This window comes from Haliotis rubra, unplaced genomic scaffold, assembly GCF_003918875.1.
Source record: "Haliotis rubra isolate DU_JTF1 unplaced genomic scaffold, ASM391887v1 Scf61, whole genome shotgun sequence".
NCBI classification, from domain to species: domain Eukaryota; kingdom Metazoa; phylum Mollusca; class Gastropoda; order Lepetellida; family Haliotidae; genus Haliotis; species Haliotis rubra.
The window spans coordinates 2,475,142-2,502,027 of record NW_025767313.1 but is presented as its reverse complement, the minus strand read 5'-3'; the positions used below and the strand labels follow the sequence as shown (position 1 = coordinate 2,502,027).

The 26,886-nt window shown below is 37.9% G+C and overlaps 1 protein-coding gene across 4 annotated transcripts; it reads right to left on the bottom strand.

Annotated features, from left to right (window-relative positions):
- Positions 1-1,122: 1,122 nt before the first annotated feature.
- On the bottom strand, positions 1,123-26,703 carry LOC124255795 (SHC-transforming protein 1-like). 4 transcript variants are annotated; one of them, XM_046689731.1, is made up of 14 exons: positions 26,606-26,703; positions 21,613-21,754; positions 10,543-10,702; positions 10,132-10,202; positions 9,192-9,252; positions 8,882-9,001; positions 8,434-8,487; positions 7,843-8,021; positions 7,483-7,624; positions 7,192-7,291; positions 6,591-6,728; positions 5,769-5,908; positions 5,029-5,160; positions 1,123-3,671 (listed from the first exon to the last, which is right to left on the bottom strand). In XM_046689731.1, exons 3-14 carry the CDS (start codon positions 10,699-10,701, stop codon positions 3,534-3,536), a joined length of 1,434 nt encoding a protein of 477 aa, XP_046545687.1. In that variant the 5' UTR covers position 10,702; positions 21,613-21,754; positions 26,606-26,703; the 3' UTR covers positions 1,123-3,533. The 4 variants fall into 4 exon arrangements, with proteins under 4 accessions (XP_046545687.1, XP_046545686.1, XP_046545685.1 ...); XM_046689730.1 differs by having other exon boundaries at positions 21,644-21,754; XM_046689729.1 differs by lacking the exon at positions 21,613-21,754.
- Positions 26,704-26,886: the final 183 nt, after the last annotated feature.

Sequence of the window (26,886 nt, the reverse complement as noted above, 5' to 3'; positions counted from 1 at the left end):
AGAAACGCATCGTAGTATATAGGTGGCATGACCACCCGAAGATCGACAGGACTGGATATTATTTGTAAATTGTTATGACATGCCGTGTACTTCCCCAGTATAATTTCCCTAAAGGATTATCTTATCTTAGCTGATATCTCTATCCCCAAGCCCGACCCCAGGTTTTGCTTTTGAGACGGCCCCTCCTATCTGTTTCTTTTTATAGGGACAGTGAGACTGCATGGTAGCTACATCCTTAATAGTTTCGGCATAAAAATCATTATTTTTTATGTCAGCTATCGTTTGTAATGAATCCACGTCTAATTTCAAATTGGGCATTTAAAAAGAGTCCTTTGTAATACAATATCGTCTCACACTAATTTGCATAAAGCCATGTTCTGTTCCAAATAAGTCTCTTTGGACTTAGAAAAACCTGCATTGCTCATTTCTGCACTAATTTCCCTTCAGTAAAGTCCTTTTTCTCCGTTTCCTATCTCTCTACCACCGAGACTGTAGTTAGGCCGAACTTAGTTTAACAGATATTTCACACTTTCACATATCAACTACATAAATTGTAGAGATAATTGAGAAAATACAGGTTTTTTCTATTTCCGACAGTACTTTAGTTGTTACAGTTCTGTCACTTATACACTTACAAATTCATCAACACAATGAGTTAAGGAACAAAACTTTCCCATTTCTACAAAGTTTTATAATTAGTCATAAGTAATTAACTTTGAATTGTTATTTCAAGAAGAGAAGTAGCAAGAGTTCCAACACTGAATAATCACACTATGTCAATTGCTATATATGACCATTCACTCAGTAGCGCTGAAGCCACAGGTTATCAAACACACAGTGGATATCTCCCTGATATAAACACTCGTCCCACTATGTTGTATTGCATCTGGAGTAAATACTACAAAAAGCATGTCCGTATCATTCTGGGTATGCATCAATTTACTGTACACTGCAACATTATAAAGCAAATATTGCGGATGGATATATTCACAAAGCAATGAGGAGGATCATTTTGAAACAGGTGCTTTGAAATTTCCTGCTAAGAAAAAGCTCAACACATTCAGCAATATTACACCTAATTTCAGTGCAGTGTAACATGCATGCAACTTGTTGACCTTCATCTTGGTATACACAAAAATACACATTTGACTGACACAACTTATCATATGTAAAAAAATGTCCCAGTGTTTCCACCATGATTTATTTCTGTTTGTTTGTGACCCTGACTTTATGCACTTCCTCTGACTCTCCCCTCCCCACTCCCACACTCTCCCCCTTCCTACACACTCCCCACATATTGTTCATGCCATGAAGCTGTCTCTATATCATTATGATGGCAATCCATGAACATAACACCAACTTCACCTTGTAATTGATAAAATCAACATGTGAATCCTAAACTAATCCATAAACATGGTTGACTATTAAACAAACCTCTATAACGTCTTTATCTAATCTACACCACAAGGCTCAACTGTTTACTGTGGTGTGTACCTCAGTTTGTAATAGTCTCAAACACTAAACATACTTGTGAGAATTTCCGCAATCACTACAGCTGGAATGCTTCTTTGAATAAATTATTATGTTAAAAAAACATACAAGCAATACTCAAAACAAAATATGGAAATTGTAAATGTGCGTGAATATTTGCCTCAATCAACCACGCTCATCTTTTTATCAGTTACTATCATCAAACAATCAATGACATCTAGAGATACTAATTAAAATTCAGCTCTATCAACTGCACAATGACTTCCCAGATGATGAAACCTTTAACCCTATTTCTGTCATGATTGACTTAACCCTGAAATGTACACCATCAAGTCATCTTGTACTGGCAATTTGGAGGTACAATATCATCATATAATTTGCTTCTGATACGAAACGAGAGATCATCAAATATAAGAGACACTAATATGCTTTGGGCCTGAGCTCATTTTGAGAGAGGGATTTGTGCTCAATCACCAGTTTTCACCTATTCACATCAAGATCATAAACATTATGCCTATTCATGCAGTACATCTGAGTATCTAAGTGTTCTCCAAACCACATCATATTTCCCAAAATACTTTCTACTCTTCTTTGACAATATGTCACAATGTACAGTCAGCTGCATGGAGACCTCAACACAAAACAATCAGTCAAATCTGTACAATATTTAGTGCAGTTGGAGCCATTGTAAATAGTCTAAAAAATTGTGTCAACAATACTGTTTAGTGTTGGACTAAAAAGTCCATTTTACCTATACTGAAGGACTCGATGTAATAAAATCTAAAAATGGAAAGAGCAGTGATGCCTGCATGATCACTGACAACATGTCAAAGAGTGTAAAAGTAAAAATATGACAAGTCCAATAACAAAGAAAGTGTATGAAATACACCAGACAAAGACATATAATGCTTAACACAGAAATCAGTTGGTTACAGTCCTCATTTGCACACAGCAGGAATACTGAAGTTAGAGAAACATGAGTATGTGACCCTTTGATGTAATCGTTATAGCCACACCTGTGCAGGTGTGATGACGAGCCGAACCACTTGACCACTGACCTGACCCAGACAACACCACTGGGAGGTCAGCAGGAGACACTGGGCGTTTTCCTTGTTGCTCAGCAACAGGAAGCAGGATAGAACGTCAAGCACATTAAATGATTAGGGCTGAAGAACTTCTCAAAAGTATCATTGCAATATTTGTTGTTTAAAACCAGTATCCAAAGCCAGTTGACAACGATGTACGGCTGAAGATTTTGGCTTCCATCTTTGAGTGCCTGATGTATACCTATGCTATGCACACTCATCAAAGGTCAAACTTCAGTACTCAGTATGTGGTTCTACTGCTGCACAAACACACACAGTTCCAGCCTGCATATTCTTGAACAGCTTCAACCACCCCTCTTGGGTACCAGGGATGCAACTTGCCCATGTCAGATTGTGTGACATAAAAGATATCCTGAGGGCTAGTCGAATTTCAGACCTTTTAAGGACTGTCCCAAAATTTTAGTCTTAGTCTTTTGTGATAGATAATGCTTCAGGTGAAGTCGCATCCCTGGACATACACAGTTGTGATTTTACCCCACAGTTAAACAACGATAACAAACATTGTTGTATCATGGCTCACATAGTGTCAAACCGTAGTCTAAAACATGGTCAACAATGACTGGAACCAGATTGTCAAGCAACAGTTTCAAACATACAGGCAAACCAATAGTGGCACCATAGTTTTAAACCATGGTTTAAAACATGAAAGTCCATCCACTTGATCAGAGTATGGTATACACCGATTTGTTAAACCATGATTCCCACATGAACTGTATACCATATGGTATATACAAGGTTAGTATTCCTGTTTGTATTATGATGTACACAAATGGTTTACTGTCAGTATTTGAATCACACAGTGTTAACATGGCATAAATCACGAGGGGTTTACATTTAGTTCATACAAGATGGTTTACATTTGGCTTACACTTACTGGAAGACAACTTAATACTTCCACTCTCCTGTTTAGCAATACTGCTGGTTTCAGCAATGACATTAAATTGCTGAAATGCTATTTTCATTGGTTCGAACAAGCAAGAGCTCACTGCCTTGCGTGACAATAGGTAGATTATTTTGTCGGTGGTACGTTATGAGATGGGTCACACTGTCAAATATGAAGTCTTTTGTTCTCACCTGGAAAAGAAGAATATCATATATATAGCAATAAGGGATAAGTAGATCTTATTAGAATATTACTAAAGCAAACTTCTAAATGTGTTTCTGTTGCCATGTTCAGGTTAATGATACTGAATAAAGATAAATAATAGAATCAACTAAAGTGTTTTAATAATCATGTTCATCATTTTGTGCAGGACCTCAGATAATACACCTCAGTTTTACAGTGTTTCATATCTCTTATTTCATTATGATAAAAACCCTTGACCCTAGCTTCGTCACCCAAGCTACGTTTCGAATCACACAATAAAACTAACTACTCATCTTATCAAATTACAAGAGACTAGTTCCTATTAGGCATCACCTATTATGAACCATACATCACGAAAACAACAGGGAACCCACGGCGGCATGAGGGCCTCCATCCCCCTAAACAATCTCCATACTCAAGTAGACATCTTTTCAAAGCAAGAAATTCATGCTGAGTGAGAGAGTGAGTTTATTTTTACGCCACACACAGCAAATATTCCAGCTATATGGCGGCGGTTTATAAATAATCGAGTCTGGGCCAGACAATCCACTGATCCATAGTTCATGCTGAACAAAATTTACAATTGAAACATTAAGGGCTCGCTAAAACAAGGCCATAATTAAGGGCTTGCTCAAACAAGGCCATTATTGAGGGGCTTGCTCAAACAAGGCCATAATTGAGGGCTCACTCAAACAAGGCCATTATTGAGGGGCTTGCTCAAACAAGGCCATAATTGAGGGCTCGCTCAAACAAGGCCATTATTGAGGGGCTTGCTCAAACAAGGCCATAATTGAGGGCTTGCTCAAACAAGGCCATAATTGAGGGCTTGCTCAAACAAGGCCATTATTGAGGGGCTTGCTCAAACAAGGCCATAATTGATTGCTTGCACAAACAAGGCCATTATTGAGGGGCTTGCTCAAACAAGGCCATAATTGAGGGCTTGCTCAAACAAGGCCATAATTGATTGCTTGCTCAAACAAGGCCATAATTGATTGCTTGCTCAAATAAGGCCATAATAATTGAGGGGCTTGCTCAAACAAGGCCATAAGTGAGGGCTCAGTCAAACAAAGACATAATTGAGGGTTCACTCAAACAAGGCCATAATTGATTGCTTGCTCAAATATGGCCATAGGTATGTGGATCTATGCTGGCCTCTATTAAAGAACAACCATTCTTATTTGTACAGATCAACTTAGCTAGAACAAGGGATATTGAAATAGTAATGTCACTTCTATAACAAAGCTTGTGTATGGTTCCATGGCATATATATTAAGATATAATAACAGGCAGGATAAATAAGCATGCAGAGCCCAGCGAAGAAACCCCTTCATCTGATGAACTCACCACTCCCTCTGGGTCAACAAGAAGCAGATGTTTGACTAGCCCGTTCTGTCTACCACTCAGCACATACTGCCCGGGACTGTTACTGCTCTCTCGAACAAGGAAGTCACCGTCATGCTCCAGTCGCTCTTCAGCCTGGAGGGACAAAAGTCATATCCAAATTTCTATCTATTATGCTCTACATTCGAAATATTTGGCTACAGTTCACTGGTTTGGAAGGTAGTGTTTGGTATGCTATCATCATGAACAGGTATAACAGAGGGTAGTCTTGTTTGGAAGGTAGTGTTTGGTATGCTATCATCATGAACAGGTATAACAGAGGGTAGCCTTGTTTGGAAGGTAGTGTTTGGTATGCTATCATCATGAACATGTATAACAGAGGGTAGTCTTGTTTGGAAGGTAGTGTTTGGTTTGCTATCATCATGAACAGGTATAACAGAGGGTAGTCTTGTTCGGAAAGTAGCGCTGGATTGTTAACACCATAAACAGGTATAACTGAAATATAGCCTGGTGTCAGATATGCAGCGTTTTGTGCTGAGGTGTATAACACATTTTCAAAAAAATGCTGTATCATCAAAACAGCAGTAAAGCATCTGAACATTCATTTTGAAGGCCTGCACACTTCAAACTCACTACATGACAAATATGCAGTGTTTCCAATGATCACACAATCTTGGCAATTCCATGACCAACACATTTGCACAAAAGAGGATTTGAGTTGACACAATTAGTATTGGGATTACCTGCTTCCTGCCAATGTTGCCATGGAACCACTCTTCAAATATTGGTGGAGAGCTGACAGTACCATTAGAGGACTTGAGAGCACCTGCTGCTGGAACAGTGTCTGTCACAGGGGACTTGGGCAGGTTCGAATCAAACTGACCTGGAAACAAGGTAATAGAGAGGGTAACGTCAGGACCTCTTCCTGAAAGCTTTTTACACCCGGAACGCAGCATTCTATGTTAAATTCTAAACTTAATAATAAAATACTCTTGTCAAACTGCATAAAATTATTCATCTATGGAGAGAGGGTCCTAATTTTCATACTTTAAATTTTTTTTAGATGGCCTGTTTATCACTCCATTAATCAAAATCCAGCATTCTCAAGTTTCCCAACAATATCATTAAACTCAGCCCTTTTAACTCTGACAAAATACCTCTCTTTCTACAATCATTTAGGGACAAGACTTCTAAATAATCAGTAACCCTCAGTTGGAGGTTTGGTCAGATCTACTCAGCTTCTTCTCAGCAACTGATTTAGCTGTGTGTTGTTACATTTTGCTAAAAATGGGAATTATTTGTGGTACTTGACCAAATGTTCATTCAATCAGATTCTGGAAATACTGCAAAACATGTCCTGAACGAAACTGTTTGATTGATATTCAAAAAGATGGTGAGTAGTTTACAACTAAAGTCATATGCTCCATTATGTCCTGAGTCAGTGAGTATGGTTTTACGCCACTATGAAGTACCCACGTGGGGAATCGAACCCGGGTGTTCAGCTTTAATCATCATGCTACACCACCACCCCTGATGTCCTGAAAGACACCTGGTGTTCTACCTACCCAAATTGAAAGGATCAGCAGCTTTTCCTTCTTCATTCATTTCTGCCATGACATTGTTTTTGTTGTCATAGATGACACCATTCTCCTTGTTGTCATACACCGTGTCATCAAACAGACGATCTGAAGCTGATGCAGCTCCTACAGAACAAACACTGAATGTCAAAAACAGCATGGGTTTCACACTATATAAAGTCTTTGAATTATTAACTAAAACAGCATGATGTCCGGCAACATATGTTCGGCCTAATGTACCAAACACTCAAATGTACAGGAAGGGAAAAGCTATATGTTTGGCTTCCACCAGTTCTTGTCGACGTAACACTATTTATGTAATAAATCCATGAAAGCCTCTACCTGTAACCTAGTTTCCTGATGACTAAATCTGGAAGCAAGTCATGGGATGCAAGTATACTTCATTTGGAGAAATATAATCAGAGTTACTAGGCTCACTGAATGCTGATCACATTTCTCCAAGGCTGATTCTAGGAAGTTGTACATTTGAAAATTACCACCTTACTTCTATTTTCATTGAAACTTAAAATTCCCTTAAACAGCAGGTGTCCTTAGCTGAGAAGTCACATTCAGAAGATACTGCACTAACCTGTGTTGTCATATGTTGTCAGATCTATAAGCTGTCCCTCACGGGTCTCAGAATACAGACCATTCTCACTGCGATCTTTCACCGATGCATACAGACCAACCTGTACACAACAACACTTTACTTATTTCCTCATAGTCAGAATACAAGTTGCTGCAAGTGAGATTTGATCCTTTCAAAAACATAATTGACCATTATTCTTGTTATACTTATAAAAATTATGTGTTTAATTAGAAATGAATGTATGACAGATATCTTTCGAAATGTATGCAAGAATATGTTACAGCGACTCACCGGTACATTGGTAGGGGACTTGTACTCAGGTACTGGGGGGACCTCAGGAATAGGGGGTGAGGGGGGACAGGCCCCAGGGTGGTCGTTGTAGTACTCCTCCTCGTCACCCCATTTACTTTTGTCAAAACTAGAATTCTCCCGTCTAAAACAAAAAATACACCTCTGTTTTCATTGAAACTTACATATAAAGTCTGTTTTAAACAATTTATTTGACTCTGTATTCACTCGATCTGTGGCCTTTTCCCCCCGTCATTATCAATGACATGATTATTTTTGTCATCATATCAGTACCATTGTCTTTATAACTATCCCACACCAACCTCATCGACAACAGCCTCAGCATCACACTGCCGATCTCACCTGTCTGGTAGCTGTACAGCCTTAGGCTGTTTCTTGAGGTACTGCTTGAAGCGGAGCTCGAAGGCTTGCCCAACTGTGGTGACAACGTCCTCCGCCAGTCCACCTCCACATTCGAGCACATGACAAGCTCGGCCCTTCTGGGGATCCTTGGCAACGTAGGCCACAAAATCTAATGTTTCCTGCAAAAAACAACAACCAAACAAACCTGAACTCAATATACAACCCAATGGATCCATGGATGCCTTGAATAGCTCAATGAAAACAGAAAATAGAAAATGAAAATGTATCCCACCTAACACTTGATTTTGAAGTTAATATAACAGTCCAGTCATTGTGGCCTTAGCGAATTGATCAACACAAATATTTCAACCTGACACTGTGACTATTATTCTTATTTCAATCTACATTAGAAGAGTGGACTTCCAGTACCTCAAACATGTTTTTATGCCTATCTCAAAGGAACTCTGTCTCAAATATTTCATTGTCTGCAGAAAAACACTATCTTTATAATGATCTAACACAATGATCCTCTGATCAACATTGATCATGATGGTACAGTGAATGGGTACGAAGAAGTAATTTGCTACTTACAGCATCTCCTCCTGAGGCAAACGACACAACCTGCATGGGATGGTCAGCAATAATCTGTGGAAAGATAAACAATGATGCAGAAAATATTTACTGAAACAAAATTCTTAATGAATTGAAAATACCACAAGATTAGGAACCATTCATAATTTATGGCTAGGGGGAGTGATGATGATTTTTGTTGAGAAGCATGCACAATGTGAATGACCCCTCCCCTAGTACATGTGTACAATACTGATGACCCCCTACCTCCCCAGAACAAAATGGGTGACCCCACCCCCACCCCCCCCCTTTAAAATCATCATCACCCCCTAGCATTAAATTATGAACTGTCCCTTATCAAAGAATTATGCCATGACCTAAACTCCTTGTTCCACAACGCATATCCATACACACAAGTTAAGGTTACTCAACATTCAGTAGTGGTCTGCAACAATTGAAAGACACTTACCTCCCCTGACTCCATGACCATAAGATTAATGGACTCCACAGTGATAGTAAGATTGACATTAGATCCTGCATACTGCATGTATGGATTGTCGCCGATCATTTTCAGTATCTTCTTTTCTACCTAAAATACAACATAACCATTAACTGTCATTTACATAACTAATACCATCAAATAAAAGAAATCAAACTACAGATTACAATGGTCAATGTATTCAGTCAATAAAATTTCAACAACTTTATATTGAATGGGTTTTTTGAAAGAAACACATACATGGATAACACTCTATTCAGGTAAGAAGACAAAAAATAACCTTTCGTTTCTTGGATGCTGTTTTGAGTCCAGCTGCTTCTGTTACTCTGTTGATTGCTTCTCTGCAACAGAACCAATATCATCTTGTCATTGATCACGGTCCTCCAAACTGACAGTATGTAAAGTGTAAATCATGAAATTAATGCGAGCATCTTATTAATGAGAAAAATGCATCTGTACTCTTCTTGCATTATTATAATGACGCATTTCAATCTGACCATGTCTACTTTTGAGAACTTAAAAAAAGACAGAAAACATAAATCTGTTGACACTACACATTACACCAATACAGGTCACTTCCTCATTACAGGTATCTCAAGCCACGCGTAATTATCACTGGTTACAATCACTGGTCATTGTTTAAAGTCATTCAAGCACATCAGCCAGACCGGACATTCTCCAGCCCCTTGATTGTTGTACCTTGGTAGATGACTTGTGTCTTTCAAGTCGGATTACGTTTATAAATGTTGCCATAAGACAAGTAGTAGCAAGCAATCACGTGATCAAACATGGCAGCGTAATCAAAACATTGTCAGCCCATTCCCATTCATTGCTTAACAAGCTCAATTCAGGTTATTTGGTAAATAACAAGTGTGAAAACAACAACACCAAAGATTCAGCGTGTCACATTTTATCATCAACACAGATTCCTAAGCTCACATTAATTTCGTGACTCATTTTAGACTAGACCCTCGCACTCGCATTAAATTTGTGACGCATTAATTTCAAGATTTACAGTAGTTCAGTCATAGGAAAGTATGATAATGTTAAGTTTGCAAAGTTTCCTTTTGAAGGTATTATAAACCATACTAGGTCAAACACTAGAGGCCTACTGTCTCCTAAATTCAGCGGTTAGATAGGGAAGGTTTAAGAGAATTATGGAAAGTACATTTGGTTACAATTTCCTACTAAGTTAAAAAAAGTCTTTAGATTAAACCTACCTTGTGAGTGTTGTTCTTGTTTCAAAGTCCAAAGATTTCATTGATTCTTTCACTTCTATACAACCAATGTACTGGAATTGAAAACAAATCAGACCATCATAAAAAAGTCTATCAAATAAACTTATTATGATGAACATGTTACTGCATGTTCAAAAAGCCTCAAGAAAATACCATATAAGTACCTTTTACACATTTTATATGTTGGATGTTAGATTTAGAAATGATATCAACTAACACTAACTTAAAAATTACGACAAACATATCTGATTTGGTTAACAAAGATTCAAAGAGAAAATTGTTGAATAAACAATCATCAAAATAGGTAAAAGAAATCTGAACAATATTAAGACGTAATGCCTTCCTTGGAGGACACACATGGTGCTGGTGTTGAAACAAACATCTACCACATACCCTGACACCATAGCAGATTCCTGCATCAGGCTCCAGCTGTTGATCCGGGTGGATCCACCCTATCTCGGGTTTGTTCAGGAAGCTTCCTGTCCTGGACCATTCTGATGCAGGTCCAGAAGCTTTGTTCTTCTTCCGCAGCTTGTCCATCACACCAGCCATGCTGGAAGAAAAGACAGGCATTATCATTTATGAATTACCACCAAGTATGGACCAGACAATTGATACTATGAGCCACAGTTCACACTGTTTGGGTACAGAATCAGAAACACTGAACAGGGTAATTACCTGAACCATTATATCAACTTGTATCAAAAGTATAGGTAGTCTGGCATGCAGACCCTAAAACAAACATACCCAATACACCCCATGCAAGTCTTGAATGTGTGGCAAGTCTAGCTATCATAGTTTCTGAAAATGAAGAAAGTCTCTGGGCTCCTTTTTATTGTATTTTATTAACAGAATTTAAAAACTTTTTTTTCTGTAAAATATGTTAATTTCAGAGAGAAGATGTTAGCAGTGATTTACCTAGAGTCCTGTGTTTGAGGGTTCTTGGGACTCATACTCTTAATTTTCAGGGGTCCTGGACTACAAAATGGGGGTCCCAGACACTTAAATATTATTATTGATACTATGTTGTAATATTGTTGTAATTCAGTAACTGTTATTGTATTGTGTATCGTGATCATCACATTGGTACAGCAATTAAATTGCTAATGATACCCGCCTAGAGATTGCAGACTCGGTGATAACTTATTGTTACTTGATCAAAATTTTTACAAACAGTATTTAGACTTTTTCTGAGTCCCTGGGGACGTGCTAATAAATTTTGTTGCGTCCGTTGTCAATTTTTATGGGTATAGGACTCAGGAATTCGCTTCCTGTAAATCCCTGCTAAAGTATAGGCTGCTTGGTACTAATTCTATCTTACTCATAGTAAGAATCTTAGCATACTCACTGGGATTAAGTAATACTGAATCAAAGTCATACAGAACTTCTTCTAACCCAGCAATTCCTACAGGAACTTAGTAATACTGAATCAAAGTCATACAGGGCTTCTTCAAATGCAGATTACCCACAGTGACGAGTAATTCTAAATTAGGTCATACAGGACCTGTTTTAACTCAGCATTCCCACAGGGACTTAGTAATAGTGAATTAAGTCGTACAGGGCCTATTCTAACCCGGCATTGCAAATGGGATTTAGTGGTACAAGACCTAAAGGCTCACGCGGGAAAACAGATCTTTCAGATTTGTCGCATCATAATGTGAATCCCTCGCAGTCGAAAAGCTCACACAGTCAAGCAGAATATGCTTGAAGGTGAACACCTCATCGCAAGAGACACACATGTGAGGGCCATCCCCATCCGTTTTCAGCAGATAGTCATGAGTAAAGCGACTGTGGCCACTACGACATCTTCATAAAATTACCTCATCACATCTTGACTGACAACCCAAGTATGTATAACCAATTGTTGGTTTCAGTTCAAGAAGTTTATTTCTTCCTACTTGGGTGTCCCACCTTTTTTACATCTGATGACTTGTTCCAGCATCAAGCTCCTGATTGCCACTGTTGGGAACCTTGTCCTTAATAAGGAATCGGTTTCATTAGGTTAGCTCCAGTTTTTTAATTAACTCAATAAACTTTGCACAATGATGCAGCGTCAGCAAAGTTGGAACTTGGATGACTTCTGGACATGTGTGAGTGAGTCAATCAGTCTGTGAGTGAGTTGAGTGAGAGTGAGTTGTCAGGCATGTGTCTGTTTGGAACACTGAAGATCTGTGACTTAATGCTTCTCTGACTCGGGGTAGTTTTACTGCTCAGTATTTCTAATCATCTTTACACAGTGGAATTGTAACATGTAACTGTTATCTGACAATATGTGACATTATAAGTTATCACATCGTGTCGAGGGAAATACAGGGTTTTATCAGCCTCCGGCTCGGGGAATACAACCTAACGAGGGACTGGTTGTATTCCCCGAGATACTCCGAGCCGGAGGCGAGGGGAATACAACCTTACGAGGGACTGATAAACCCCGTATTTCCCTCGACACGATGTGATAACGCATTTATCTAGCCGAATGTTTTTACTAAATCAAACAACGTTTTGCTTCAATTTCATTCTCAGTTGTTGTGGCAAAACGTTTCCTTGCTGCCATGTTGACAACAGCTGATCGATTGACCTCAATGCAGCGCACGTTACTAAAGGCTTGGCGATGCACGCTTTTCTCACTTCGCGTGGTCACCGAGGCGTGGCGGGATAATATGACTTTTGTACTCCCTGCTCGCAGATCATGACCGGTGTACATGGTATTTTATCAGAGTCACGTGAAGCAATCAAAACTCGACATTCTTACACGAGGCTGGATAAGTCTTGATAGCATGGCAATAGCTGGAAAAAGACAATGTTATCAAACATTCCTTCAGGGAAAAGACACAGTAGTATATACAGTAGCAGTACGAGATCAAGTCCAACAAAAGCCTCTGTAAAGCTTCATTTATGAAATAAAGCTTTTGTCAGGCCCTTATCTCTCTCCGCTTTTGTATATACAGTCAGGCCGCGGTAATCCGGTCCTCGTTAATCCGAATCCCCCGACTTCCGAACGCTACTCACCGGGCACCAAATCATCTCCCTATATATTGTATATAATTGACACCTCGTTAGTCCGATGATTCAGCTTCCGCCTCCGAACGCTGGTCAGTCGGAACGGATTGGACTAATTAAGTTGTTAACAGCTGCGTTAATCCGAACGATTGAAGTTGACCGCGCTGCTGACTGGTCCACCCAAAGTGACACGTTGTTTGTTTAGCTTACTCATCCCTTTGATCCCTTTATCATAAGTGATAGGGAATTTCAATTTAACACGCTGTTTGGGAAAGACTTCAATCCAGAAATATATGCTCGGTACCGAATTAAAATTATAAACTATTTTTCGCAATGTTATTGAAAACGATTCTCGGACACATACTTCGCAGCGGTCCACAATAGCATTGTCAAAGAGCAAAGTAACGATGAAAATTGAATAAACTAATGAATAAAATCCATAATTTACGATAGGTAGCGATTTCTTGCTTAATATGTTCAAAATAGCATTATTTTACCCAAAACTTTCGCCTAAATCTAAAAGTTTTCGCTTTACTTAGGTCACGTGTCTGCTTTTGACCAATCACGACCCTTTATAGCAGACTGTAGCTTAAAAGCCGCCATTAGAAACCAATGTTTATCCAATAAAATCGCTTCTTACAACTGTGAAAAATACTCGCAAGGGTTCAGTGATGTTGTTGATGTTCAGAGCTTTCGAACGATAATTCGACATCAAACGATTCGCCTCCCATGTTATTCATAATGACGCTCAAAACGGAGGTATTTTCCGTTGTTATGTCATGTTACCGAGCGGAAAGCCACAGATATCGGAAATAGGCTTACCATACATATTATTTAAGAAATCTTTTTATAATAATTTTCTGATGACGTAAAAATGAAAATATAAAAGAAAAAGGCACGGGCATGTTATGACATGTCTCAAATGGAAAAAAATCGCCATAGTTTTTTAATAACATTATAAAAATAAACTTCATATTTATCAACAGTAGGATTAGATCTTTTAAATGGTGTATGGGATGTAGTAGCAATAACGTTTTACAAGCTTATAATTTCCTTCATAAACATATAGGCTTCATCTCTGACCTCAGAGTCTCGATAGTAAGGAAAGATATCAAGGGGAAGTAACTCGGTGCATATACTGTGGTTTCAGCAGTACGAACGTTTCACTATCCGAACGTTTTGTTTAAAAAACCAAAGTGTTCGTATTAACGAGGTCTGACTGTACCAGGTTTGAACCCCTAGTTAACTTCCTGGTCACTATGACCGCTCTGACACTTCTCTGTTTGAGAGTGAGTAAGTATGGTTTTTGCCGCTTTTAGCAATATTTCAACAATATCACAGCAGGGGACACCAGAAATGGGCTTAAAAAATAGTACCCATGTAGGGAATCGAACGCGGGTCTTCGGTGTGACGGGATCGGGATGTCAGGCTCGCTGACATGGTTGACACATGTCATCAGTTCCCAATTGTGTAGATCGATGCTCATGTTGTTGATCACTGGATTGACTGGTCCAGACTCAAATATTTACAGACAGCTGCCATATAGCTGGAATATTGCTGAGTGAGGCGTAAAACTAAACACATTCTGGCATGACAAGCAAATGCTTTAACTAGTTGGCTATACCATCGTTTGAGAAAGTGCAAAGGGTGGATATGATTGGCATTTATCAATTTTGGGTATTCTGATGATCCTACGGTTAAGCTAGTCTACCAAAACAACCTGCCTGAAATATCATCTGTTTACACAATTCTCAAAAATATTTCAGCTACCAGGTACATTACAGTTTCCTGTTGATAACCGAGTTCAACAATGTAGTTATATTGTTTAGTTGCATGAGTAACAGAGCTGTCAAGGCTTGACTCACATCAAGGTCACACACAGTATCAACTAGCCATTGTCATGGTAGTCAGTGAATATATAAGCGGAAGTATCATATATGGGTTTTGTGGTAGATATGGGTTTTATAACTATGATAAAAACATGTGTATCAAAACTGGAACAATAGGTTGGCAAGGTTAATGGAAACACAAGTATGTTCTACGACTTCATAAGATATCCATACACAGTAGTGGTGTTCCGATTAATTGAAATAATCGAAGACTGGTCGCAGTGACCAAACGACCAGCAATCGATCACTTTTTCCCATAATTGAATACAAACGATTTTGGAACTACTGTTTTAGTGTTTGAAACACTTGACAATTGAACTATCTTAGAAGTTGTCAGGGCCTGGAAACATGTTTAATTCTTAGAAAACTCACTTCACTTACTGAAAAGCCATGACTGCATATTTCTTGAAGACTTCAGGAAATTTATGTTCATGATATATTAGTCATCACTTTAAAGTAGAAAGTTGCATAATTTTACATTGGATGTAAAGTTTGCAAATGTAATTTGCGCAATTTCTAAATAAAACAAAAAACAACAGAAAACCAGGTTATACTTATCTGCAATGACAACCTGAATAGAAAAATCTGAAAAATGACGCTAACCAATAATTTTTCGATGCTTGCTCATTGGTAATAAACCCATCATCAATTGTGAGGTTTCAACCAATTCCCAACACTAATACACAGTGACTAACCATGATTACTAATTTTGAAGGAATATAGGGTAACATGAATACTACCTGGTTGTAGGAGTGTGATGATGTTAGTTTAAAGGTCACATAAACCCTAGGGGGTAAAAATACATAAATCACTAACTGGCATCGTTATAAATGAAACCCCGTCATTAAAACTACTCATTTCGACCTTTAATTGACTTAAATCGACCTTTTTGACAACAGTGCACAATTCTCACCCGCGAACGAAATTTCAACCAATCAGAGCGGCGCGACTCTGTGACGTCATATGAGGAATAGCTTTGAGGGCCGATGCAGAATTCATCTACATTTTAGGGGGTAAATTATCTTGTTTACAGGCTTGTATAAACCTGAAATTGTGACAATTGTTGTGGAAAATGAAAGCTATATGTTCTCACAATCTACTGGCATTTAATTTTGTCTCCTGCTTTGCCTAGTTTCTGAGTTACAACTTGTTTTCATAGACGCTTCTGTCACAATTGATTGGTGTCGTTAGGGCCCCATTTGTATAATGACTGATCCAAATTGATCCCATTTCTGTGTTTTTTTACCTCGATATTTAATCATGTCATGTAAAAATCTGTTTGTATTCTCAAAACAGTGTCGGCCCATAAGTTTTCACATGCAATACAGCAATTAATACTCCCTTGTTGTAACCCGTGTTAGGTGGTATAAACCTACACATGTTATTTGTCATCATTCACTTGATGGTCAGTTAATGAATTTATAACAGGTATAATTAGTGGTAACACACTTAGATTACCCGACAAAGGTTCCCATTTGGCATTTCTTGTGTCTGGAGTAAATATTCAACATTATGAACATCGATCAAAGGATTAACCGATAACACGCTGATTGATTAATTACTTTTATCTTACACAGCCGGAATTGTCAAAAGGTAGTGTTTATGTATGTAGATTTACTAATCTATACTGAATACACTCTGCCGTGGTCGGTGTTCATGTGAAAACAACGCCCTTCTTCCAAAGGATTAACCGGCAATACATTGATTGATTGCCCATTATTGGCTAACTAAATTACTGTTTTTAATGAAAGGCGGACATTATGCAATTAGTTGACAGGTGTGCTATCTTGGGTGACCAATGAGACTATACACCAATACCTGAAAAGATTTATCACTTTTTCGTATATTAAACTGTTAAAAGACACATCATTTGGAACAGTTTTGTGGATATTGATGGATACATTCCTCAAACAAGGTAATGGCCTGATATTGTTCCTATAACTTTAATCTGTTTTAATTTTAATATTTGCATTTTGTTTTTTAATCATTTGTCGTAGCATTCAACAGAATCATTGTTTTCACCAGAATGAAGTGTAATGAGACAGACAACATACACTAGGGTGTGTGTGCGAATTATGATTCACATTGGCAAACTATAAAATGTCTAGATATTACAGTTCTGTTATAAATTCACTATAAGTATCAGCAGATCGTCAGCTTTTTATTTAGTTTCAAAATGCATAAAAGTATGATAATAAACTAATTAGGATTATAAGACCAAATATAAAGACGCATTACTGACTAGTATCTACATACTGGTGAGTGGACATTAACCATGTGAATGTAGCAAGAAATTTATCGCGCAGTATTGTGACTTCGACCCCACCTCGCCTCCGTGGAAGAAATCGTTATGTTATAAGTTGTGTCATGCAAAATCCTTTTGGTTATGATTCCAATACATATTTAACTACGAGTAGAAAGTAGTTTTGATTTTCTAATTTGATGAAAACAAACTATAATCTCATTAATTCTAACAGACTTTACGATTTTCAAAATGATGGCGCTTCTGTCGGAACATCCGCCAGTCTGTGGATAAATGCTATTTAGGTTTGTTTTCACCGAAGTTACAAAAATCAAAACTACTTTCTACTCATAGTAAAATATGTATTTTATTGATGGCCAATAGGATTTTGCATGACATATATGTGATAACATAACAATTTCTCTCCTGGCAGCGAGGTGGGTGTCAATATAATACTACTTACAATATTATTGTTACTTCGACCACAACCTCACTTCCGAGGAAGAAATCGCTATGTTACAAGTTGTGTTATGGGAAATCTTTATGGTCATCAATCATATACATATTTTACTATAACTAGTAAGTAGTTTTGATTCTTTAACTTCCGTGAAGCGATCTGAACACAAGTAAAATATCGCTTCAGGCTTCCACAACGCCGCTTCGCGACTCACAAACATAACCCATTTAGCACGAAACCGCGGGATCCTGTGGAAATCTGTGCATGGTGACACCATCACCCGACCCCTAGGAGCAATTGACGACAAAGCAATGATTCGGCATGTCGCCGCTCATGTCGAAAATCATCAAAATGATGAGCGCTACACACTTTCTAATATACAACTAACTGAAAATCGTTCCTCATATGACGTCACTGCAGTGCTCTGGCGACAGAGTTACGTAACCTGTCTGTGGTTTCGTTGGCGGGCGAGAGGGAAGCAGGCGACTTTTTGGCCACTTTTAATCGCTCGGTATTAATTAACCACAAGTCTTTAAAGAATAAATTTGGTGTTCCGCATAAGACTAACCACAAATCTTTCATATGTAATGGTTAAAAGAGTAACAAAAAACAAAGTTTAGTGGTTCTTTAAACCTGCGAGATACCACATGGGAATTCTTGTGCAGACTGTACTTTGTGCTCACCACAACAAGGACATGGTGGCTATATAACCCTATATAAGTCCTTCTACCCCCTCTTTAATAATGTGAAAATGAAACAGGAAATCGTGACTGTACTCATAGTTAGTAACGACTGTCTTTATGTGTGTCATGTCATGCTGTTATATAAATACAGCAGAGCACAACTACATTACAAGTCATGCTGTCATATGAATACAGCAGAGCATAACTAGATGACATGTCATGCTGTCATACAAATACAGCAGAGCACAACTACATGACATGTCATGCTGTCATATGAATACAGCAGAGCACAACTACATGACATGTCATGCTGTCATATGAATACAGCAGAGCACATCTAGATGCCATGTCATGCTGGTCATATGAATACAGCAGAGCACATCTAGATGCCATGTCATGCTGGTCATATGAATACAGCAGAGCACATCTAGATGCCATGTCATGTTGTCATATGAATACAGCAGAGCACAACTACATGACATGTCATGCTGTCATATGAATACAGCAGAGCACAACTACATGGCATGTCATGCTGTCATATGAATACAGCAGAGCACAACTACATGACACGTCATGCTGTCATATGAATACAGCAGAGCATAACTAGATGACATGTCATGATGTCATATGAATACAGCAGAGCACAACTACATGACATGTCATGCTGTCATATGTATACAGCAGAGCATAACTAGATGACATGTCATGCTGTCATATGACTACAGCAGAGCACATCTAGATAACATGTCATGCTGTCATATGAATACAGCAAAGCACATCTAGATGCCATGTCATGCTGGTCATATGAATACAGCAGAGCACATCTAGATGACATGTCATGCGGGTCATATGCAGAGGTACAGATAAGCTGCGTATCTGCGTAAATTACGCAAATATTTATGTGAAAACTCAATTCCTATTACGTCTGTTGCGTACAAGTACGCTTGTATTTTTGTAAATACTCAATAAGTTTGATTGTACATGCGTACACAGAAAACTATCAAATCTTAGCTTGCGTACCAGTGGATAGATAAAGCAACTGAGGTATATTTAGAAGTTCTATTTCGGCACATGAACACTCACCTAGCAGTCTTTCATATCGTTTCTCGTATTACAGATCAAATATAAATAACAAACACTAACATTTAAACTTTATTATATTTTAACATTTAATGGGAAAAGGCAAAATACCCAATTGATTTTGAGTGAGGTGAGTACAGTTTGTTTGGTTACTCAAAGGAAAATTAGGATACCCAATTGAGATGAAGACAAGCGGGTACATAACTCAATGACCCAAAAAGTTATCTGTAGCTCTGCATATGAATACCGCAGAGCACAACTACATTACATGCAGTGTTTCCATTCTCCGGCATATGCTGGCTTTTTGCTGGTAAAAATGGCCAAGGACCGATAAATTCAAAAGCTGCCGGTCCTCGTGTCCATGTCAAATATAGATAACAAACACTAACATTTAAACTTTATTATATTTTAACATTTAATGGGAAAAGGCAAAATACCCAATTGATTTTGAGTGAGGTGAGTACAATTTGTTTGGTTACTCAAAGGAAAATTAGGATACCCAATTGAGATGAAGACAAGCGGGTACATAACTCAATGACCCAAAAAGTTATCTGTAGCTCTGCATATGAATACCGCAGAGCACAACTACATTACATGCAGTGTTTCCATTCTCCGGCATATGCTGGCTTCTTGCTGGTAAAAATGGCCAAGGACCGATAAATTCAAAAGCTGCCGGTCCTCGTGTCCGGTAAACATAAAATCATAAGATGCATAATATGTCATGGTGGTCATGTGAATACAGCACAACTAGATGACATGTCATGCTGCCATGTGAACAGAGCAGAGCACAACCCGATCACATGTCATGCTGGTCATATGAATACAGCAGAATACAGCTAGATGACATGTCGTGCTGGTCATATGAATACAGCAGAGCACAACTACATGCCACGTCATGCTGTCATATGAATACAGCAGAGCACATCTAGATCATAGCTGACATGTCATGTTGGTCATGTGCATACAGCAGAACACAACAGATGACATGTCATGCTGCCATGTGAATACAGAAGAGCACAATTAGATGACATGTCATGCTTGTCATGTGAATACAGAAGAGCACAATTAGATGACATGTCATGCTGGTCATGTGAATACAGAAGAGCACAATTAGATGACATGTCATGCTGGTCATGTGAATACAGCAGAGCACATCTAGATGACATGTCATGCTGGTCATATGAATACAGAAGAGCACAATTAGATGACATGTCATGCTGGTCATGTGAATACAGCAGAGCACATCTAGATGAAATGTCATGCTGGTCATGTGAATACAGAAGAGCACAATTAGATGACATGTCATGCTGGTCATGTGAATACAGAAGAGCACAATTAGATGACATGTCATGCTGGTCATGTGAATACAGAAGAGCACAATTAGATGACATGTCATGCTTGTCATGTGAATACAGAAGAGCACAATTAGATGACATGTCATGCTGGTCATGTGAATACAGAAGAGCACAATTAGATGACATGTCATGCTGGTCATGTGAATACAGAAGAGCATAATTAGATGACATGTCATGCTGGTCATGTGAATACAGAAGAGCACAATTAGATGACATGTCATGCTGGTCATATGAATACAGCAGAGCACATCTAGATGACATGTCATGCTGGTCATGTGAATACAGCAGAACACAACAGATGACATGTCATGCTGGTCATATGAATACCAAAGAGCACAATTAGATGACATGTCATGCCACTACACAACACAACAAGATGTTTATGAGTTGGTCAACAAATGTTAAGGAACAACATAGTAATGTTGATCAACATAGTAATTTTGATCTAAATCAAAGAATTTATGTAAATATGTTTTGTATCTCTCTCTCTAATGTGTCAGTAGCTCTGCTGATGTAACACAAATTCATGAAAAGGCATTAAAGTATTATTCTATTCTATTCTATATAATGTGACTAACCAGTACAGTACTTGAGTTACCTGTCCCAGCCCTAGTCCAAACACATACATTCTACAAAAGTATAAACAAAGGGCCCACAGATTAAATTATGAAATAAGTACTGGTTACCATGGTTACATTATGAAATCTATTTACTAAAACATGCTAAAATGAGAAACTAAATCGGCATAAAATCTATTTACCACAGTATATAACCCTCAGCACGACACTGACCTGGTATGTAACCACAACGCGTTGTGTTAATCCTGAGACAGAAGCGAGTTCCTTGTTACCCAGCTTGGCTAACTGTAACTGTCAGAATGATGTAGCCTAGTCCAAAGTCAGCTGAAGCAGGAAGTGTATTACGTGAACGGTCCTGTGACTCAACTACCGTCATCTAGTGCATAGAGCGTAAAACTAGGTCAGTTGGCACACCATACACAATCCTACAATTATTATTGTCCTGTACACAGACTTAAACCTACACGGGAAACCTAGGAGTGACCCAGTCTGAAAATAACTATATTATGTCCGTTAATCGGGTTTACAAAATGGAAAAAGTATCTTGATGTTAGTTTCCCCTTAATATCATTGATTGTGTCAGGCTCTGAATAAACCTGTATGCATGACTGACTGACTGACTGACTGACTAAGTTTTGGTTTTACGCCGCTTTTAGCAATATTCCTGCAACATCACGGCGGGGGACACCAGAAATGGGTTTCACACTTTGTACCCATGTGGGGATTTGAACCCGGGTCTTCGGCGTGATGAGCCAACGCTTTAACCACTAGGCTACCCCACCGCCCCTGTATGCATGAACACATAGTGCCATTCAGAAAGTGGTCAAATGTAACACATATATATGTCATATTTGGCATTACACCTTCTCAGTAAGGTACAGATTCTAGTCCCATCCCGGATTCGAACCCACACCCTGTATGTGACACGAATATCACAAATAAGACTATCTGTCCAATTCACAACAAACAAAATAAGCAGACATAAATTTAGAATTCTATCACAATGAGATGTAGTTTGTTTGTTTTTCTCTGGTCTGTGTCATACACTGGATGTATTGTACCGTGATCTGCACATCTAAACATAGTATCAAGCCGGCATGACTTGGAGTCCCGCTCTGTTTACATAGGATATCACGATAAGGTATTTTTAACTGCTCAGGATCAAACATTATCTGTAAAGACACGATACAGACTATCAACTGACTACCTGTGTATTGGTTAGAATGCTGTGGATGTCAGTCTATACTGACTACCTACACATGTTATAATGACCACCAACTTGCTATTCATAATGTAATCATATACTTAAAATAATCTTGTAATTGCCACAGATGTGCATGGCAATCACCATTTTTTTAAGAACCAGATGTCAGTTAGTTAGGCAGTTTTGATTGGACTATGCATTAGTCCAACAAAACTGTAACTAAAACATTCTGTTCTCATACAGATAGGGGGCAGCAGGGTAGCCTAATGGTTTAAACACCTGCTCGTCACGCCGAAGGCCCGAGTTCGATTCCCCTCATGGGTACAATGTGTGAAGCCCATTTCTGGTGTCCCCTGTCATGATATTGCTGGAATATTGCTAAAAGTGGCATAAAACTAAACTCACTCACTCATACGGATACGATGGAAACTGGACCTTAATAGTCAGTAACTCCCTTGGCTTAAGAAGATTGACCTCATCAAATTTATTTTTTATTTAATCCATGTGTGAATTATTTGTTCTCCGTCGTGTAGTAACTAACTACAATATATGGTGAAACAGACATAATGAATATTTTAAGGCACACTGGTAGGCTTAGTACATCAGTGCAGGAATCCCTGTCTAACAAAAAGTACAATCTTGTTGTTTCCTGTCACTAACCAACAAGATTTACTTTCACTAACCAAATAGTTTGAACTATATCATAACACTGACATCAATGTATTTAAGTTACATCTGGTCACATTTACCACCGACAGAGTCCCATCCTAAGCTGCAGCAAGGTTGAAACTGAAGGTATCACGTACAAAGATACCTACAGATACTTCCTCCTGATTAATGTGGCCTACTGGTAATTTGACCTATGTCCTTCTTTCTGCAATTACCTCTACCAGTATCATATGAAACAATCAAGCTTATCACAATGTTGTAGTGAGTGAGTTGGGTTTTACGCCGCTTTTAGCAATATTCCAGCAATATCATGCCGGGGGACACCAGAAATGGGCTTCACTCATTGTAGTTGTACCCATGTGGGGAATTGAACCTGGGTCTTCGGCATGTCAAGCAGATGCTTTAACCACTAGGCTACCGCACCATCCCCACAATGTTATAAAGAAAAAAAGGATAGAAACAAACTAATTGATGACGAAGTAATTAATTGAAGTTCACCAAATTTATTTTACTGCAGTGTAAATCTTTATAACATATTTGCTTAATCATTATGCCATTTGTTATAAAATATTCAAAGACCTACAAGTTTCACTGCTCATTGTCAGTTTGAAAAAATATACATGATTTTTAAAAAAACAACTACACGTGTCCTTAATCATCTACCTATATGTGTCACATACTTAATTTTACTCAAGATCAAAGTTATTGAAAACCAAAAATACCACAAACAACTTGCTGATTAAAGCCTTAACTTTTCCACTGGGTACTGAAGGAAAATTGAACTAACTTTGAAACCTTAATACATGCAACATTCCCACTCACCTGATATCAGACATTTTTAACTTGATATCCAACAATTGCTTCAGATCAAATACCGGTACATTACTGAAATCTATTAATTGAGAGTAGGTATACCAGATAAATGCCTTGAAGGCACAGCTTAACACCAAATACCATTATCATCATTCAAAACTATTACATAACACTGCATGCAAGATAAACCTGAACTCCATAATCAATCAACTTCTAATCCAGAGAGCAGTGATGCATATCTAAATACCAGGAGTGTCTGCAGCTGGTCTGAGTGTTGCCTGTAGGTGCAAATAGCTACTGTACAATATATTTATACGATCTATCCAGAACACTGCTCGAAGGAATTAGCAAATACTGAAAACCACTGAAGCATGGTAGGTACTGATCAGTGATAATCTGATAATGGCACTGTTTTTTTAAACAGGGAGCCTCTAAATTAATGGATGCGTAGACCCAAACATGGTCAATTATCACAGCTTGCTTGAACTGACTGACCCACAAAATGAGATCACCAAATTTTACCCTTGATTTGTCATAGTTTTAAAGGAGGGAGTTGCATGTCATGTCACGATAAGGAAAGTCATATGGAAGTCTCATAGTGGGTCAGGTTTCTTAGGTCACGTCACTGTTGCATTCAGTCACTTAAATATTAAACGATGATAATGAAATAACACTGTAAAGATTCCACTGAAAAGAGTCAAACATAGAAATTATATTATTGGTACAACTGCACTTATTTGCTTTGACTGAGCAAATCATCAATCAGATACTGGATGAAACATTTTGTAAGACAGGGAAGGATGCCCTAGCATCCAAAGCAACCTGTTCAGTCCGTTTGATTTCATTTGAGACGGATGAATTGCTCACTAACACAAAATCTAATAACTGCAACTAAAACAAATTTTGCACAGTCACATGAAATCGACAGACCAACTCAGATGATTTATCTCATAATTTTGGACACCTGAATAAAAAAGTTGTTAAACAAATGATCATTATTTTGTTGTCACTTTTCGCTATTTTTCACGAGGGGGTACCATTTGCTAGTAGAACAACCAGGTGTGTGAGTTGCACGTGGGAAATTGAAATTTCACTACACACGCATGTTGATTTTGTGTTAGTGAGCAATTCCTCGGACTGAAATGAAATCAAACGGACTGTAGTTGGAGATGTCCTTTGACAAAGAAAAGTAATTACATCTAAGTGGTTTGCCAAATATGTTTAAATTACCATAATTATTCAGATGAATCCTAGAACTAAATGCAACATAATTTCCCCAAAACTGACACATCTGAAACTTGTTTTCACTGACTGGCGCTTCTATGATCAATATTTTAGTTTTAATGCAACAAAGGACACAAAGAGAATAAAAATATTTCCTTATGAAATCCAAAGTGAAATTAAAAATCTCTGGGAATGATTTTGTATGGATTTTGAGGAAAACATTTTTATTATGTCACATCATATTTCTCATTTGATTAAAAAAAAAATGTAATTGATCAGAAATTGTCACAGCACTAATATTTAATAAGAAAAAATGTTACAAACTGTGCAAAGCATTTTCAGGAACACAAGTAAGAAGCAATATCTAGAAATGTCAAATAGTTTTACTCTTATCCATTTGTGCTTTCATATGCTAAGTAACATGCAATAAGAAAATACTGTTCTGGATGAAACTAATGCAATTTCTATCCTAAATTCTATTTTATCTCAACTACCTCATCAAGATTGGAATAGAATGCAAGATAACTTTATGTCATTTCCAGACAAATTATTTGTGACCTCTATGACAAATGACATAAAATTAAAAGCAAGTTTAAGGGGACAGATGAAAGACATGTTCGTGACACTTGTGCATATTTCATTGAAAGTTTCTTCTTTAGTGTAGGATTGTGATTATAGGACCCCTTGCCTTTAGTGATGAATTAATCTACACACTTCTGTGCTGTAATGGTTGATGTTTTAGGGAAAATATATTATTCAAGCAATAATACATATGGCCAATAGTTTGATGAGAGTATGTTTCAACTTGAAATCAGCAGGGAAATAACAATTTAATAAAGGAGATCCATGTCTAGTTTAATGGTAAATTAATAGTAAATAGGAATTTCAAATTAATACGTATGTCATTAATAATTTGTGAAACTCACCTTGATTGAGGTTTACAGGAATGTTTGGAAAAGCCCATTCTAAATTGTTTCTCAGATTCACAACCACAACCGCTTGAACTTAAACTGTTTGCATCACATAAGCAAATGAAATATGAACAAGACAGATTTCAATGAATCATAGTCGAGATCGTGAGTGCAGTTTACAATCAAACCATTCACTACAGTGACAAATAGAACATGTTGCAACCATCTATTTTTAGTAAAACGTGAGTGAAAGTACTTAACAATGTCATAATAGGAAAGAGTTGCCCGGTCACTAATCGATGTCATTATCTAAATGAACGAACATACCGTCGCATGTATAACATATCACCTTACCTGATTGTGTTTCGATAAAGCAAACAGGGCCCAGTTCATTAACTCATCCCACCAAAACTAGGAAGTGGGATTGGCGAGATAAACAGGAAGTTCTCCGTCGAAACGACAGTGCGCATGCGTAACATTTCGTAAGCTGTTTATAAATAATGTTATTGAGATGTAGTAAAATAATGTTCTTTTTTAAATAGGATCTGTTTATTGTTAATAAATAGTCATACCGAACAAAATATCGTGTGCCCAAATTTCGGTAATCTTCGTCAAATATTCCGTAAATACCAATG

Coding starts and splice junctions, on each gene's coding strand:
- LOC124255795 (XM_046689728.1), bottom strand. CDS start 26,304: ATGGGCTTTTCCAAACATTCCTGTAAACCTCAATCAAG. Junction 10,703..26,266: donor TCCTGTAAACCTCAATCAAG/GTGAGTTTCACA, acceptor CTTTTCTTCCAG/CATGGCTGGTGTGATGGACA. Junction 9,002..9,191: donor CAGCATCCAAGAAACGAAAG/GTTATTTTTTGT, acceptor GTTGTATTTTAG/GTAGAAAAGAAGATACTGAA.